The following is a 16,586-nucleotide window of genomic DNA, read 5'->3' as shown; positions in this document are numbered from 1 at the left end:
GCAGGCGCAGCAGAAATCACACTGTGTCCATTGATGCAGTCCAGGGTCTTTTACTCACAGTTGTTATCCAAGTCACTTCTGTCAGCAAGGACTGCCCGAGCCGCGCTGCGTCCACCAGGTGAGGAGCTCAGTCAACCCCCAGGCAATTCAGGAGTGGAGTGGAGTGGAGGTTACAGTAGCTTAACAAGACGGTTTGAATGCCCCTTGGAAAAGTGGTGGAGGACACAGTAGCTTAACAAGACGGTTTTAATGCCCCTCGGAAGAGACGTGGAGGTCCTAGTAGCTTAACAAGACGGTTTTAATGCCCCTTGGAAGAGACATGGAGGTCGCAGTTGCTTAACAAGATGGTTTTAATGCCCCTTGGAAAAGTGGTGGAGGTGCCAGTAGCTTAACAAGACGGTTTGAATGCCCCTTGGAAAAGTGGTGGAGGTTGCAGTAGCTTAACAAGACGGAATTAATGCCCCTTGGAAAAGTTGTGGAGGTCACAGTAGCTTAAAAAGACGGTTTGAATGCCCCTTGGAAAAGTGGTGGAGGTCTCAGTAGCTTAACAAGATGGTTTGAATGCCCCTTGGAAGAGACGTGGAGGTCCCAGTAGCTTAACAAGACGGTTTGAATGCCCCTTGGAAGAGACGTGGATGTCCCAGTAGCTTAACAAGACGGTTTGAATGCCCCTCGGAAAAGTGGTGGAGCTCACAGTAGCTTAACAAGACGCTTTTAATGCCCCTCAGAAGAGACTTGGAGGTCCCAGTAGCTTAACAAGACAGTTTGAATGCCCCTTGGAAGAGACGTGGAGGTCCCAGTAGCTTAACAAGACAGTTTTAATTCCCTTTGGAAAAGTGGTGGAGGTCACAGTAGCTTAACAAGACGCTTTTAATGCCCCTTACAAGAGCCATACAGTGCAGCATCTTAAAAATATTATTTCCATTATTGGGGAGTGGGTCTCCCATAGTCTTTGCTTATGCCTTTCAAGCAAAAGCTGAAAAAAATAAGGACGGAGGGACTTTCAATAATGGCAACACGGACCCTGGTGGTATAGTGGTGGTGGAGGCTGAGGATAAGGAGAAGAACATAAAACAGCCGAAATGAGGAAGCGTATACCCATATGTGGGTGTGAAGCGGTGCATATGAATACACCTCCCGAAATAACACAGTGGTTTTGACTTTATGTTACTATGCTGTCATTTGGTGGTGATGAGAAGTCTGGCCCAATCCAGCCCTTGTTCACTTTGATAAGGATCAGCTTGTCAGCATTGTCAGTTGACAGGCGAGTGAGCTTATCAGTTATAATTCCCCCAGCGGCACTAAAAACACGCTCCGATAACACACTAGCAGCAGGGCAGGCCAGGACCTCCAAGGCGTACAGAGCGAGTTCATTCCAAGTGTCCAGCTTGGATACCCAATAATTGAAAGGCACAGAGGAATCACGGAGGATGCTGCTACGGTCGGCAAGGTACTCCCTCACCATCTTTTGAAACTTTCCACTCCTTGTGAGAGTACCCCGCACCTCAGGGTCTGTCCAAACGGAGGGTCTGAGAAAACTGTCCCAGAACGTTGACAGTGTTCCCCTGCCTCTGCTGGATTGGAGTTGCGTCTCTCTCGCATGTACGCCTTGGTTGGGCAACGAACTGTGACCTCTGCAGCTAGTGTGTTCAGATGGGAATTTTTTTCACAGTTCTGCAGCAAGGGCCTTCTGGTACTCCCCCATTTTTGAGACCTCTCCACCTCAGGAATAAGAGAGTGAAAGTTCTCCTTGTAGCGGGGGTCTAAAAGTGTCACCAACCAGTAATGACTGTCACCCAACATTTTGACAATGCGAGGGTCACGGTTAAGGCAGCGTAACATAAAGTCAGCCATGCGTGCCAGACTGGTAACGGGCAAGAGTTCCATTTTCTCACCAAGATGACGACTGACCATGCTCTCCTCCTCCTCCCCCCTGTTCTCAGGCTACCCACGCTGAACCGACGGTATGACAGTTGTACAGGTATTACCGTCTACAGCGCATGATACAAGCTCCTGTTCTTCCTCCTCCTCCTCCTCTCCCTCATTGTCCCCCAATGTACATTGGGATGAGATGATTCTGGGCTGTGTGTAATCGACTGCTATCGCTTCTTGATCCATCTCATCATACTCTGGCTGCAATGCGTCCTCTTTAATTCTCTGCAGAGAGTGTTGCAAAAGACATACTAGTGGAATGCTGATGTTAATGATGGCATCATCGCCACTCACCATCTTGGTGGACTCCTCAAAGTTTGTCAAGATGGTACATATGTCAGACATCCAGGTCCACTCCTGAGGTCTTATGACCTGAATATCGACAGACTTGTTGCAGCTGGTACTCCACAACTGCTCTCTTCTGCTCACAAATCCTTTGCAACATGTGGAGGGTAGAGTTCCAACGTGTGGGGACATCACACACCAGTCAGTGTGATGGAAGCTGCAAACTCTGCTGCAACACAACAAGGGCGGCGGAAGCTGTAGCCGACTTGTGAAATTGAGCTGACAGGCAGCGTACTTTCATGAGCAGATCTGGCAACTCGGGGTACGATTTAAGAAACTGCTGACCCACGAGGTTAAGCACATGAGCCAGGCATGGTGATCTCACCTCGCCTCAGAGCTGCCACCAGGTTACGGCCATTGTCACACACGACCATGCCTGGATGTAGGTTCAGCGGTGTCAGCCACAGATCTGCCTGCTCTTTCACAGCTGTCCACAACTCACAAGCAGTTTGAGGTTTCTCATCTAAGCTTATGAGTTTCAGCACAGCCTGTTGCCACTTGGCGGAGGCAGTACTGCAGTGCTTCCAGCTTGTAACTCATGTGGTGATATCTGAGATGGAGGCTGAACATGAGGAGGAGGAGGAGGATGATGCGCAGAAGCTGTACACTGTGGGGCAACTCTGACTGACATAGGGCCCGCAATCCACGGTGTGGGGAGGATGTGTTTCATCCCAAGGTCCAACTGGGTCCCGGCTTCCACTATATTTACCCAGTGTGCCGTCGGGGAGATGTACCATCCCTGGCCACAAGCACTTGTCCAGGTGTCCGTTGTCAGGTGGACTCTCCCAGTAACTGCGTTGTTGAGGGCACGTCAGATGTTTTGGGACACGTGCTTGTGTAGTGCGGGGATGGCACACCAGGCAAAATAGAGTCGGCTGGGGACCGAGTACCGAGGGATGGCCACCCCCATAAGGTTGCAGAAGGATTCCGTCTCCACCAGCCTAAAAGGCAGCATTTCAAACGCAAGCAGTCGTGAAATATGCAAATTTAGGACTGTGGCCTGTGGGGTGTTGGCTGCGAATTTCTGCTTTCGTTCAAAGGTCTGAGATATGGACAAATGAATTCTGCAGTGGGACGTGGACGTGGACGTTGATGCTGTTTCTTGAGAAACTGCCAGAACAAGTGAAGACTGAGAGGAGGGGGCATCTTTGCATGCAGTGTGGACAGGGGATTGCCTTGCACACACAACAGGGGGTTCTATTACACGCACAACAGTGGAAGAAGCAGTGGTGACACCCGCTGACACTAGTCGTCGACCCTGGGGTTCACCCCACAAAGTCGGGTGCTTTGCTGCCATGTGCCTGATCATGCTGGTGGTGGTCAGGCTGGTAGTTTTGTCACCCCTGCTGATGCTGGCATGGCAGGTGGTACAAATGGCCTTTTTTGGGTTATCAGCAGAGTCTTTAAAAAAATTCCAGACTCTGGAAGACCTACAGGTTGTACTGGCAACTTCGCTCGTGTTGGTGTTACGGGAAACTGTTGCCTGCCTTCTGTGTGCAGCCACCACACTGCTTCTTCCTGCCTGTTGGGGTACTCTGCCTCCCTCACCCTGTGTGCTGCTGGCCTCGCTCTGCATGTCCTCCTGCCACGTTGGGTCAGTTATTAGATCATCCACCATCTTCTCTTCTTCCACTTGCGCACCACGATCCTCCTCCTCACTTCCTGGCAATTGTGTCTTGTCATCGTCCACCTCTTGTGACAAATTGCCAGCGTCGACTTCCTCTGGCCGTAGCTGTTCAAATATTTGGGCATTGCTACATGGGATCTACTATTCCACCACTACAAGCGGAGCAGGCGAGGGGCACAAATCTGGAAATGGACCAGTGAACAGCTCTTCAGAGCGTCCAAGTGTGGGATCAGTTGCTGTCTGATGACACTCGGCATGGTGGGAGGAAGGAGCATCAGGGTGAGGAGGAGTATGCAGTCGAGACTCATGGCTACTAAGAGTTGACCTTGTGGAAGACAGACCGGAGGTGGTGGTGCCCAGGTAACTGGAAGTATTATCTTCTATCCAATTAATAACCTGTTCACACTGATCAGTTGGCAATACTGGTGTTGTTCTGTGCTTCCCTAGTAATTCGGTCAAGAAGTGGGAGCGAGAAGATGTGGCTGTTGGTTGTGGCACATTTTCACCTTGGCCACGGCCCCGTCCTCTGCACGCACCATCACCAGAAGGTCCAGTTCCAAGTCTCTTGCCACGCGCCTTGCCCATTGTAAAGGTAGTAAAATAGCTTACACTCGCACTATCAATGGATAAAGGGTAATAAAAAGTAGATTAGAACCATGGAAGAAGAAAACCACAGTTCTATTTCTCTGGCCTACACCCAACTCTTTTAAACAATCTGAACAATCAGGGAGAAACTATTAATGTTTTTCTTTACGGAAAAAATACCAAAAGCTGAATAATAGAGATTTTTTACAGTGGAATGGCAAAACCACAGTTATTGTTTACTAGGGTATACCAGACAATTTTAAATAGATATATTTGCGGCTGAACAGTGAGCAACACACTCAAACTGTTTTTTTAAGGTAAAAATGGCCCAAAAGTGGATAATACAGAAGTTTGAACCATGGAACTGCAAAACCACACTTCTATTTCTCTGGCCTACACCAGACTATTTTCAACAGATATATTTGTGTCTGAACAATCAGGAGACATTATTACTGTTTTTCTTTACGGCAAAAAATGCCAAAAGCCGGATAATATAGAGATGTGACCCGTGGAACTGCAAAACCACACTTCTATTTCTCAGGCCTACACCAGACTATTTTCAACAGATATATTTGTGTCTGAACAATCAGGAGACACTATTAGTTTTTTTTTTTACGGCAAAAAATGCCAAAAGCAGGATAATACAGAGATTTGACCCGTGGAACTGCAAAACCACATTTCTGTTTCTCGGGCCTACACCAGACTATTTTCAACAGATATATTTGTGTCTGAACAATCAGGAGACACTATTACTGTTTTTCTTTATGGCAAAAAATGGCAAAAGCAGGATAATACTGAGGTTTGACCCATGGAACTGCAAAACCACACTTCTATTTCTCGGGCCTACACCAGACTATTTTCAGCAGATATATTTGTGTCTGAAAAATCAGGGAGACTGATTTTTTTTACGGCAAAAAATGCCAAAAGCAGGATAATAGAGATTTTTTACCGTGGAACAGCAAAATCACAGTTATAATTTACTGGTGTATACCAGACATTTTAAATATATATATTTGCAGCTGAACAGTGAGCGACACACTCAAACTGTTTTTTTTTAGATACAAATGGCCCAAAAGTGGATAATACAGAGGTTTGAACCGTGGAACTGCACAACCACACTTCTGTCTCTCTGGCCTACACCAGACTATTTTCAACAGATATATTTGTGTCTGAAAAATCAGGGAGACACTATTAGGTTTTTTTTCAAAAAATGCCAAAAGCAGGATAATAGAGATTTTTTACTGTGGAACAGCAAAACCACAGTTATAATTTACTGGTGTATACCAGACTTTTTTAAATATATATATATTTGCGGCTGAACAGTGAGCAACACACTCAAACTGTTTTTTTTTAGAAACAAATGGCCCAAAAGTGGATAATGCAGAGGTTTTAACCATGGAACTGCAAAACAACACTACTGTTTCTCTAGCCTACACCAGACTAATTTCAACAGATATATTTGTGTCTGAAAAATCAGAGACACACTTTTTTTTTGTTGGGGGGGGGGGGACACACCAAAAGGTTAAAAAGACAGGTATTTGTACAGCGTGAAGGAGAAAAAAAAAAGGATTTTTCCTGGCCCCCGAGACCTGGAGCTAAGTCCAGCAATTTCAGCAACAGGAGCACACAGGACTGTAATGCAGCCTGCCTGATATCTGGGATGGATATTAGTCCTGAGAAGGACTGTTTGATCTGGCAGCCTTTACAGACCCTACACTTACTATTTCGCAGTATATATCTCTTCCTAAATCAGCAGCGCTGTCCCTACACTGTCTGATCCCAGCCGCCTGTGTCCAAGATGGCGGTGCCCGGTTTTAAATACTCGAGGTGACGCTGTGCGGCCAGCCAATCAATGTAATGCCCACAACCAACATGGCTGCGGCATTACAGTGACTGGCTGGCAATCCCTGCATGTTCATTGGCTCTGTAAAGAGCGCCAAACATGCAGGGCGGAGATCCGAGCTCCCGCCCGAGTAATGCTCGGTGCTCATCAAACATCCCTAGTAGCGTGATGCTCTGGGGAGTACCGAGCAGTGTCGAGCATGCCCGCTCAACACTACTAGTGATGTATTGGAGTGTTCTTTTGTGTGTTTGTTTTTCATGATTCCATAATTTTTTCCTCAGAATTGAGTAATTCCATAATTTTTTACCTCTGCTTGGTCTGAAATAAATTACCCTTACTGAGTACCACATTTTTAATCTTGATTTTCTTTTAGTGTTTCTTAAAGCCATAAAGTTGCCATTTGAAATGACTTTAGTTTTGTGCCATGTCTGTGATCTGCTTTTTTTCAACAACATTAAACAACTGAATGAACATCCTCCGAGCCTGGTGATTCCATAATTTTTGCCAAGGGTTGTACATAACTTGGTTTTATTTTTTATATAGGATGTATGTTACTAAACCATATTTCTTTTTACTTTTGACCCATACATTTTTGCAGGACTGTAATGTTCTAACATCTTTTTTCTTGATTTACTCTGTTTGTATCTCTTCTAGTCCACTGTTCTTTCTGCTCCCTGGTCAATCATGCTACTTTAGCAATGTGCCTGTTACTGGACCTGCAGGTTCTGTATCCTGCTTAACAAGTTAGAAGTTACTTGACAAAAAATAACTTTGCTTCTCAAACTTTGCAGTCCTACTAAAATTGACATCAGACTTGTTAGAACACATTCAAGTTCACTGAAAGTTTACATCATTCTATTTTACCTGTTATATTAATTAGATTATTTGTTTCTTTTGTACATCCAGTGTATCAGCTCAGAATAGATCTTTCTCTGTGGAATTAATTAACCTTATGGGATACGCAGCGGCAATAGATTTCTCACTGGTCCATTCAGAGATGGCAAACATCATTACTTCATTACCCATACTGTAAATTAGCTTCTTAATAAGCCAAAGAAGAAAATATTATTATGTGGATTTAATAAGGTGTTTAACTTTAATAATGCCAGAATGTATGGAAAAAATAACCGGTCATGTAAAGTACAAACCAAATAATCCAAAATATAAAAATTGTAATATTATTTATTACATTCTATCACTTTTTAGCATAGTAATTAATTAGAATACAAACAAAAGAAAAATGATTTTTTTTTTAATATGCATTTTATAAGCCGTGAAATTCTGAACTCACATTGGCCATCCAAAGTAAAATCCATAAAGTGAAGATTCACTTTGTTTTTGCCTAAGCAGTTATGCAGATATCCACGTCCATGTGACCAACTGGGACATACAGACTTAGGTATAAGTAGTTTTAAGTGGTTGACCATTACTGGAAAAACCCAACTTAATCATTTTATACCTCCCAACTTGATATTGGGAACATACGAGCTGTATAGCCCTAAAAGAAACAAATGCAGCAAAATACTATAAGAAGTAATAGCCACCTTTCAAAAACCCCTGTCGCTTCCACGCCAATGTTGCCCTGTTTTTCCACCAGTCTATGTATTTCCCTTTCTGTTTGGAAGGACATGTGACAATGGCAGCCAATCTCTGACCACAGCAACGATGACTCTAGATGGTACAGGAATTTCATTGACCCTTTATGTAACTTGGTCCACTCAAACATGTGACCTCTGCAAACAATCACTGGCCACATGAGTGACATATCGGCCCGGTGATTGGTTGCAGTAGTCACATGAATTAAGAAGAAGTACATAAACTGTCTCGGGACCCAGAATGTGTTGGAGCTGGAGCAATAGGAGATCAGCAAAGTGAGATATATTTTATTTTTTTTTAGTTTCTGCTCAACCCCTTTAATGCATATCATCTGGGAAACATTAAAAGTAAAATTAGTGGTATGGCTTTAAAGGCCATTAGAACATTGAAAAAATGATACTTATCTTATAGCAATCCAATGTGTTAAATCTGGTAAATCAAGGTTTGATTCCACTTGTTAATTAAACTGCAAGTGCATTGGGGCTTTTGAGTGCACTTGCCTTCTTAATTACGCCACGCCTGGCACCACCTTATTCTCCTTAATTAGCAGGTCCACGTTAGGCATTTGATCAGCCAGGGGTGAAGTTGCAATTTGATTTCTGAGCACTGGCACATTGGATTATTACAAACCATGTGGTGAGGGCTAGCCGGCACTGGAAGTGACTGTGAAGAGTGAAGCAGTGACTGGTGCCAGAACGGGTGCCATAGGAGGCCAGTGGAGAACCCTTGGGGAGTTATGGTGGAAGGGTCCAGTTGAGTATGATATCTTATTGTTTTTAATCCCCTTCTGGCCCATATGAATATTTAAAAATGGTGGATTTTCATGAATCAATTTTCCCAATATTTGAATTTATTCGAATTTGTAGATTTTAGGAAATTCTAATTATATTGAATTTAATGAATTTAGAATCAATCTTTCATCCTTATTATATTTAGATCTACGCAGAGAGCTTGAAGAGCTGCCAAAATTTTTTAGATCTTAAACTGACATTAATATTTTAAGCATTAATAGATAATGTAATGAGTGAAGTAGCAGAAAATCATGTAGCAGATTCTTTACAAGAACCACAACTAAAAGTAGGGTGCATTAGAAAAGTTGAATAATGTGAGAAAATGTAAAAGACAACACTGGGAAGTAAAGTCTGAATACAAGTAGATGAAGCTCGATGAGCACAAAATAGTCAAATTCTGGAATGATGGATTATGATTTTACTGCAGCATATGTCACCTGAAATAAAATACAGAAAAATGAAATTAATAATAAAAATAATATTTATAACAAATAAACAGTAGAAGGGTGTCTACAGTCTAGGAGTGGACATATTGCATGTGCATAGTCACAGAACAAGTGGAACCAGGGGCATAACAATTGCTGACGCAGTGGATAAGACTGAAACTGGGCCAATGTGGGACGGGGCCTGCCGATTCCAGCGCCTATTTTAGCTGAATGTGTGTCTGAAAATGCACATTCAGCTGAAGTATATTGCTGTGCAGGGACCCACCAACTCCATGCAATGCAATACATGCCGCCAGCCAATCAGAGGCCGGCAGCTGACATTGACATGCCAGTCACTAGTGGCGCATGGCACTGATGGCACACTGAAGTCAGTTACAGAAGAGGACACCACACATTGTGTGAGTGGAGGAAAGTAAGACTAGAATACTAGAATATGAAATCGGGAGGGGGGCATTATAGAAGGAAGAGGCCCAGGGTGGGGAGCATTATACAAGAAAGTGGCTCAGAATGGGGAGCATTATACAAAGAAGGGGCCAAGGACGGGAGACATAATACAAATTATGCAGCAGAACATTATACCAGAATATGGGATGGGGAGCATTATACAAGGAAGGGTTTCCTTATCGGGGGGCACTATAGAAGGAAGGGGCCAGGGTGGTGAGCATTATACGAGAAAGGTGCCTAGGATGGACAACATTATACAAGAAAGGGGCCCAGGATGGGGAGAATTATACAAAGAAGGGGCCAAGGATGGGGGACATTATACAAGTTAGGCAGCAGAACATTATACCAGAATATGGGATGGGGAGCATTATACAAGGAAGGGGTCCCTTATCGGGGGGCATTATAGAAGGAAGGGGCCAGGGTGGGGAGCATTATACAAGAAAGGGGCTTAGGATGGACAACATTATGCAAGTTAGGGGCTCGGGATAGGGAGCATTATACAAGAAAGGGACCAATTATGGAGGGCATTATACAACAAAGTGGCTTAATATGGGTGGTATTATTCAGGGAAAGGGACCAGAGTTGGGGGGTATTATACCAAGATGAGGGTCATTATACCAGGAAGTGGCCCAGGATAGAGGACATCAAACAAGGAAGGGGCCCAGGAAGGGGCTCAGGAAGGGGGCTATTATACCAGAATGGGGCTCAGGATGGTGGATTTATATCAGGAAGGGGGCCAGGAAGGGGGCTAGGATGACAGATATTATTACAGGATTGAAGCCACGATGAGAGGGATAATTACAGAAAACAACCAGGACGGGGGACATTACTACATGGGAGGTGAACACGTATGTTATTATAGGATCTAGAATGTTTCAAGGGCCCATACATATGACTAGCATGCAGGTGGAGACCCAGGTCCAAATTTTGCATCGGGGCCCATCGGACTCTAGTTATGCCACTGAATGGAACTCTTTATTTTTGTAGACCAAGATTGGCTGCAAAATGTAGAAAGGAGACTGGATTTGCCATAGAAGTGACGCCAGACAGGAGACTTTGAATGTAGGACAGATGAGTCGCAAGGTATTATTATTTTGTTACTCTACTTTTACTATGCTTTAATGTCTCCAGAGACCATAAGAAGGAACATTCCATTTACAACTGTTAAATTCAGGGTCAAATTCAAGTGAGCTGCTAAATTAGAAAATGTGTCAAATTCACTCCTCACTAGTAACGTTCCCTCCTAACATTAATCTAATATTTTGATGTTGGCACTAATGTATTTGCATACTCACCGACTCATCTTCAGGTCTAAATCGCACATGACGTTCTGGAAAAAGAAAAATGTATACAATTAATTTCTATTTATGCCACTTTGGTAGACTGTCACTGTTCTTTGGGCATAGTAGATGTGACTGCTACGTATAGTAGGAAAGTTAAGGTGATGTTGCTGAAATTGGGCACCGTAGTAGTCACTGCTCATAGGTGACAGTGTTTTTCACTAATTTAAGGTACTCCTCTGGGATCACTCTGGCAGTTACAATTTTATTTTAAGCAACTTTAAGGAACACTCTGTGCAAAACTTATGCAGTACTAAGTGCTGGAAATAAGGGGCGCTTCATGACTCCCAAGTCATTTATCACCTCCACAAACTGAGATTCACATCAATCAGCTGATCAGAGGGTGTCCCACTGATGGAACCCCCAACGATTTGCTGGGGAACGCTGCAAGGAAATGATCATTTTCCCTGCAGTGCCAATACAGGAAAGATGAAAAATTACACAGTTCATAGCATGATTAATTGGCCACCAATGTAACACATGGATTTGCCCTGTTCTCCAAAAAAGGGACACTCTTTGTAGTTGAACACAAACTCCAGCTAAAAAACTAATGCTCTAAAGGGTGGACCTCCTCAGACTTCCCTACAAGGATGTATGGAAACAGACTTAAATGCCTAACCATGATCCTAGTCTGGTTTTAAGTGTTTTTCTGCCCACATTTTTGGAAGTCGTACCTGAGTGTGTTTCTTCACGAGGGGCATCTTTAGACAAAGTTCTTCGTCGGATGGCAAGAATAATCTGATGTATAAGGATGATGCCAATGATGATGGGTATTCCCACATACAGTACAATATAGCACTGCATGCTGGATGACTGACCTAAACCCAAAAGAAAAAAAAATTACAAGATCCTTCAGTGGTCAATTAACTTTACACTTGAGATATTTATCAACATCATGTTTCTTGATGTCTCCCAAAAACTTATAAGTGGATTTTATGTTGTCCACTTCAAAGTCTACCACAGCTCCATCAGCTTTCTCAAAGTGGTCTCTGACCGCCATTTTTTTTGTCCAAAATTCTGAACTTCTCTACTCTTTGTTTAGTAAAAACTTCTAAATCCTCTTTTTTTTTCAGCCATAGATTCACTTTGAAAAGAAAGGGTTGGACAGTCCCTTTAATTGTACGTATAATCTTCTTGCCAAACTATAGACAGCAAGAAAGGAAAATAATCAACAGTAAGGCTATTTGCCCCCGTAGCGTTCTTGTAGCGTTTTTGCAGTGTTTTTACGGCCGCGAAAACGCAGCGAAAATGCTTGTAAAACCGTCTGCCATGCAAAGCAATGTGAATTCGGATGTGCTGTGCACATGATGCGCTAATTAGCGTGCCGAATTCACATTGCGTTGCAAAACGCAGCATGACCATTTCTACCGTGATTACGGCGCAAATTTGTGGCTATTGAGGAACATTGAAATGCAGCAAACCCACAGGTATATGTGGATTTGCTGCGTTTCAATTAAATTCAATGGCCACGAATTTGCGGCGTAATCGTGGTGCGTGTGGTACCCAGGATCAAGAGGAGACTACAACTCCTCTTCATCCCGGCTACCACACGGTGAAAAAAAGAAATAAAAAAGTTAAAAATACAAAAAACCTGTATACTCACCTCTCCTGTCTCCTCCCGGCGGCGGCTTCCTCTCTCCTCGGCGTCCCGCAGTGTACTTGCAGGACCTGCGGTGACGTCATTTAATCAGCTGATGGTCACGCGACCGCTGACGTCAGCGGTCAGGTGATGGTCCCGTGACCATCAGCTGACTAAATGACGTCACCGCAGGTCCTGCCAGTACACCATGGGACGCCGAGGAGAGAGGATTGCCACCGGGAGGCGACTGGAGAGGTGAGCATACAGTTTTTTTTTATTTTTAACCTTTTAATTCTTTTTTTTTTATGCTAAAAATCGCTTGGAAAAGTGCTTGAAAAAACCCATGCGAAAACGCGTGTTAAAAAGTGATTTTTTTTCTGCCAGAGAGAGGTAAAAACGCTCTGCATCAAATTTGCTACATGGGCACATAGTCTAAGTGCAACGTTCATTTTTGTTTATTGTAGATCTATTGAAACAGTTGCAAACTTTTTGAAAATTTTCTTTTCAAGTTGCCTAAAACTGAGTGCATTGATATATAAATCTATTCAAAGTACATTTCAGAGTTGATCCCATCATAGCTATCTATGGAATAACCATAAAGCTTTGATTGGTGGGTGTTCCAGCTTTTAGACCCACCCATGATTTTTACTTACCGTTACCATCATTAGATACTGTTGTGAAATTTGAGGAGATCCTTTCATAGTTGCTAGACTCTTTTATGTAACAAGTAATTTCTGGATAATGCTGACATTGATATCTAGAGATGATTAATAAGCTTCGTAAACTCCCATCTGGATCGAGAGTTGTCCACCCATATTGCTCTGTCTTATTCACGGTCCATTTAATCACACCCCATTTCTTTGTCCAGTTGAAAGCAACACACAGTAAGACAAATGTCTCTTGGTCTTTTGGATGTTCTTCTACTGATGACAGTATTGATAAAGTAGGTTTCTCTGGATTATTTTCTGAAAAAAAGATCAAAATAAGTCAAGGGTAGAGTTCCTAAAATGCTCTCCTTCCTAATTTTTTTCTTTTGCTGGACACCCGGACCTATCAAAAACTCATGGATCCCAAAGTCTGTACCAGAACTTCTACCTATCACATCTCCTTATTTGGCCGAAGGGTCCCCAAATGACCTAAGTTATCAGGTGCAACTTCTACCTCTGCACCCCCTATAATTATGCCCTTGTAGATCGTCCAATAACAATGTTATCACCTGGATCACAGCATTTTTACCAGGGAAAAAAATGTAACTTTGTGATATGGAGAAATAGTGCTGTTGCAGAGAGTGTGACATGGAGAAGTAGTGCTGTTGCAGAGTGTGACATGCAGAAGTAGTGCTGTGGCTTTAAAAGCATTCAGCAACCATTAGAAGTAACACACGCACATGAGACAGGAAGTGTTGCACTCCAGAAGCATCCATCAACTAGAGGGGTTAACACAGTCACAAAAGACGGCGAGTGTTTTAGCAGAGCCCCAGGGGGATTGTGGGGAAGTTGTTTACTGTCTGGCTGGAGCCGAAGAGAAAGGTGGTGTGTGTGTGTTCTGTATCTGACAGATGTGCACCTGCAAGTGAAAAGGATTCAAGTCAGGAGTGAAGCTAAGCACAGGTCAGGTAGAGTTCCTGAATTAACAGTTCAGTGTATTGTCAGGCAGAAATATAAGGACTGGAAGAAATGGTGTCACAGGGATCATATCCCTCAGCAAACCCTTCCTCCTCCCCCCTCCTCCATCTCACTGTGCTGTAAAGAATGCTGTGTTCATTGATGTGCCTTTGCATTAGAACTGTGCTGTCCAGTGCTACTGGAAAAACTGTGAACTGCTGTGCTGCTAAGGAAACTGTATTGTTTGTCACTGGAGCCTGTTGCTCATAAGACTTAACTGGCACTGGCTGTTCGGCTTCTTAATAAATGCTACTGTTCTACCGATTATGAGGACTCTTGTCAAGTGTGTCTGGTCAGCAAGTAAAACAACCTTCGTGTCTGTGCCTGAGGGTCAATACCCCTGTGTGCCTGAGAGAAGCTGCAGCACATGGTCTATGGTCGCCCTGAGTAACGGTTCCCCCAGAATTCCAAAAAATTCATGTAATCTGTCTACCCCTATCTGAACCTAGAGAGAAACCAAAGACAAGAAAAATACCCAAATGATTAAAAGTAAATGTATAAATCGCACAGTGCGATGGTAAGGTTTTTAATATTAGAGTTAGGACTGTCCCACAAGGGATGCCGTGACGTGGCGGGACAGCTTTTACAATATTTTGATCAAAATTACCCTATCTGAACCTAGCGGCATGCGTGTAACAGCTTGTTATCCCTACATCACAACACAATACACACAATCCTCTATATACTTATGTAGAAGGAACATGGATTTGTAGCTTAGCAGCCCAATCACAAGCCTGCCTAGCCCTGCTACTGTTCGATATTATCTCTGCTCTCTGTGGAAAGGGAACCTTGTGCCAAAACAGTATATAATAAAGACTTCTCATAACAGCAGATGAGTGAACTGATTCACTGTGAGTCAAATTTATGTAAAATTTTTAGAAATTCACTGAATACAACCAATTTGCCATTTGCTTTGAGCAAATCCCTAAAATTGTCCCCATTATATTACATATTGCAGAAGATTGCATCAGCCAAAGAAAGATCACATAATCTCAGCCAAGCTTTTCCATAATGCTTTCCAGCTATCACATCAGATGGTATAGCACAGTAAATCAGAAAGTACTATCATAGCCAGTATAAAAGCTGAGGCAGGGAATCTCACTGTGCTGTAAAGAATGCTGTGTTCATTGTTGTGCCTTATCATTAGAATTGTGCTGTCCAGTGCTGCTGGAAAAACTGTGAACTGCTGTGCTGCTAAGGAAACTGTACTGTTTGTCACTGGAGCCTGTTGCTCATAAGACTTAACTTGCACTGGCTGTGTGGCTTCTTAATAAATGCTACTGTTCTACCGTTTATGAGGACTCTTGTCAAGTGTGTCTGGTCAGCAAGTGAAACAACCTACGTGTCTGTGCCTGAGGGTCAATACCTATATGTGCCTGAGAGAAGCTGCAGCACATGGTTGTTTTGCCAAGTATTTAAAGGGCTCGGATACGGCTTTAAAGAAGGCGATTATTTTTTATTATAATTAAATGATTACAGAAAACAGGAAATAGTTTGATATTGCGTACAATTTTGCATAATATAAATCACAAAGTTAAAGTACTTACACTGCACACTACACAGGAAGAAAAAAAAACTTCACTAGGAACTGTACACATCATCTGTCCGGAAACATCAGCTGTGAGAAGCAGAAGACAGAGAGATTCCTGGGATATCCACACTGTAGACCCACATGGGCATCCCCTCCAGTCCACAGGTTAACAGGCTTCTGTCTTAGCTGAAGTCTTCCCCAACTGATATATTGTTTAGAAACAAATGCTTGCACAACCAAGTGTTACACAAACTCTAACAAATTCTATTAGTCCAATATAGTATCTCTCTTCTGAGTGGCCGGCACTTCAGATGTCAATCTACACCGGACACATACGTTACCGGATGAAACATACCAAAAACTCCTGGTACTGAATGTTTTACAATACTATAAACATATCATTTCTTACCAAACATGGATACCGAAACTATGCAGTAATCGGATGATAATATAAACATGCACTTTCCCACTAAAGAGCTATGTGATTGACGCGCCCCCTGGGCCATGTTTGGGGAATACCCGGAGCCGGATCTGTTGGGGGTGGTAGTCCTCGTGGCGGTGACCCGGTCCGTGCCCAGGGTGTCAAACTAAGTGGCGATGTTTTTAGTGGCAAATGTGATATTGTTCGACTACGCCACCCGTTGAATGCGGTTACGAAACCGCCGCTGCAGGGCAGACCGCTGAGGCCGGTGGTACAGTTGTGCAGCGTGGGTAGTATAACCCCCAACGGGAGGGGTATGGCCTCAGGGCAGCGGACGTGGATGATGGGGATGGTAGAATTGCACGCAGGCACCAGGAACCACTCAGAGACGGTGCGGTGTAGTTCAGGGTCTTTACTGGTGACAAAGATAGACCCTCCCGGG

The 16,586-nt window shown here is 43.5% G+C and overlaps 1 protein-coding gene across 2 annotated transcripts in view; it reads right to left on the bottom strand.

Annotated features, from left to right (window-relative positions):
- Positions 1-7,479: 7,479 nt before the first annotated feature.
- The window catches only part of LOC141153017 (uncharacterized), a 70,093-nt gene continuing 60,986 nt past the window's right edge, over positions 7,480-16,586 (bottom strand). Inside the window, exons 3-6 of one of the 2 annotated variants that reach the window (XM_073637690.1) lie at positions 13,182-13,493; positions 11,624-11,767; positions 10,905-10,939; positions 7,480-9,156 (exon numbers count right to left, since the gene is read on the bottom strand). In XM_073637690.1, coding sequence (XP_073493791.1) covers positions 9,130-9,156; positions 10,905-10,939; positions 11,624-11,767; positions 13,182-13,493 — 518 coding nt within the window. In that variant the 3' untranslated portion in view covers positions 7,480-9,129. The remainder of the gene's footprint in view (positions 9,157-10,904; positions 10,940-11,623; positions 11,768-13,181; positions 13,494-16,586) is intronic. The other variant, XM_073637689.1, reaches the window with a different exon arrangement.

The sequence above is a fragment of the Phyllobates terribilis genome, unplaced genomic scaffold, assembly GCF_046119375.1.
Source record: "Phyllobates terribilis strain yellow unplaced genomic scaffold, ASM4611937v1 Scaffold_7__3_contigs__length_470593459, whole genome shotgun sequence".
Taxonomy (NCBI): Eukaryota; Metazoa; Chordata; class Amphibia; order Anura; family Dendrobatidae; genus Phyllobates; species Phyllobates terribilis.
This window is presented reverse-complemented; position numbering and strand designations above follow the sequence as displayed.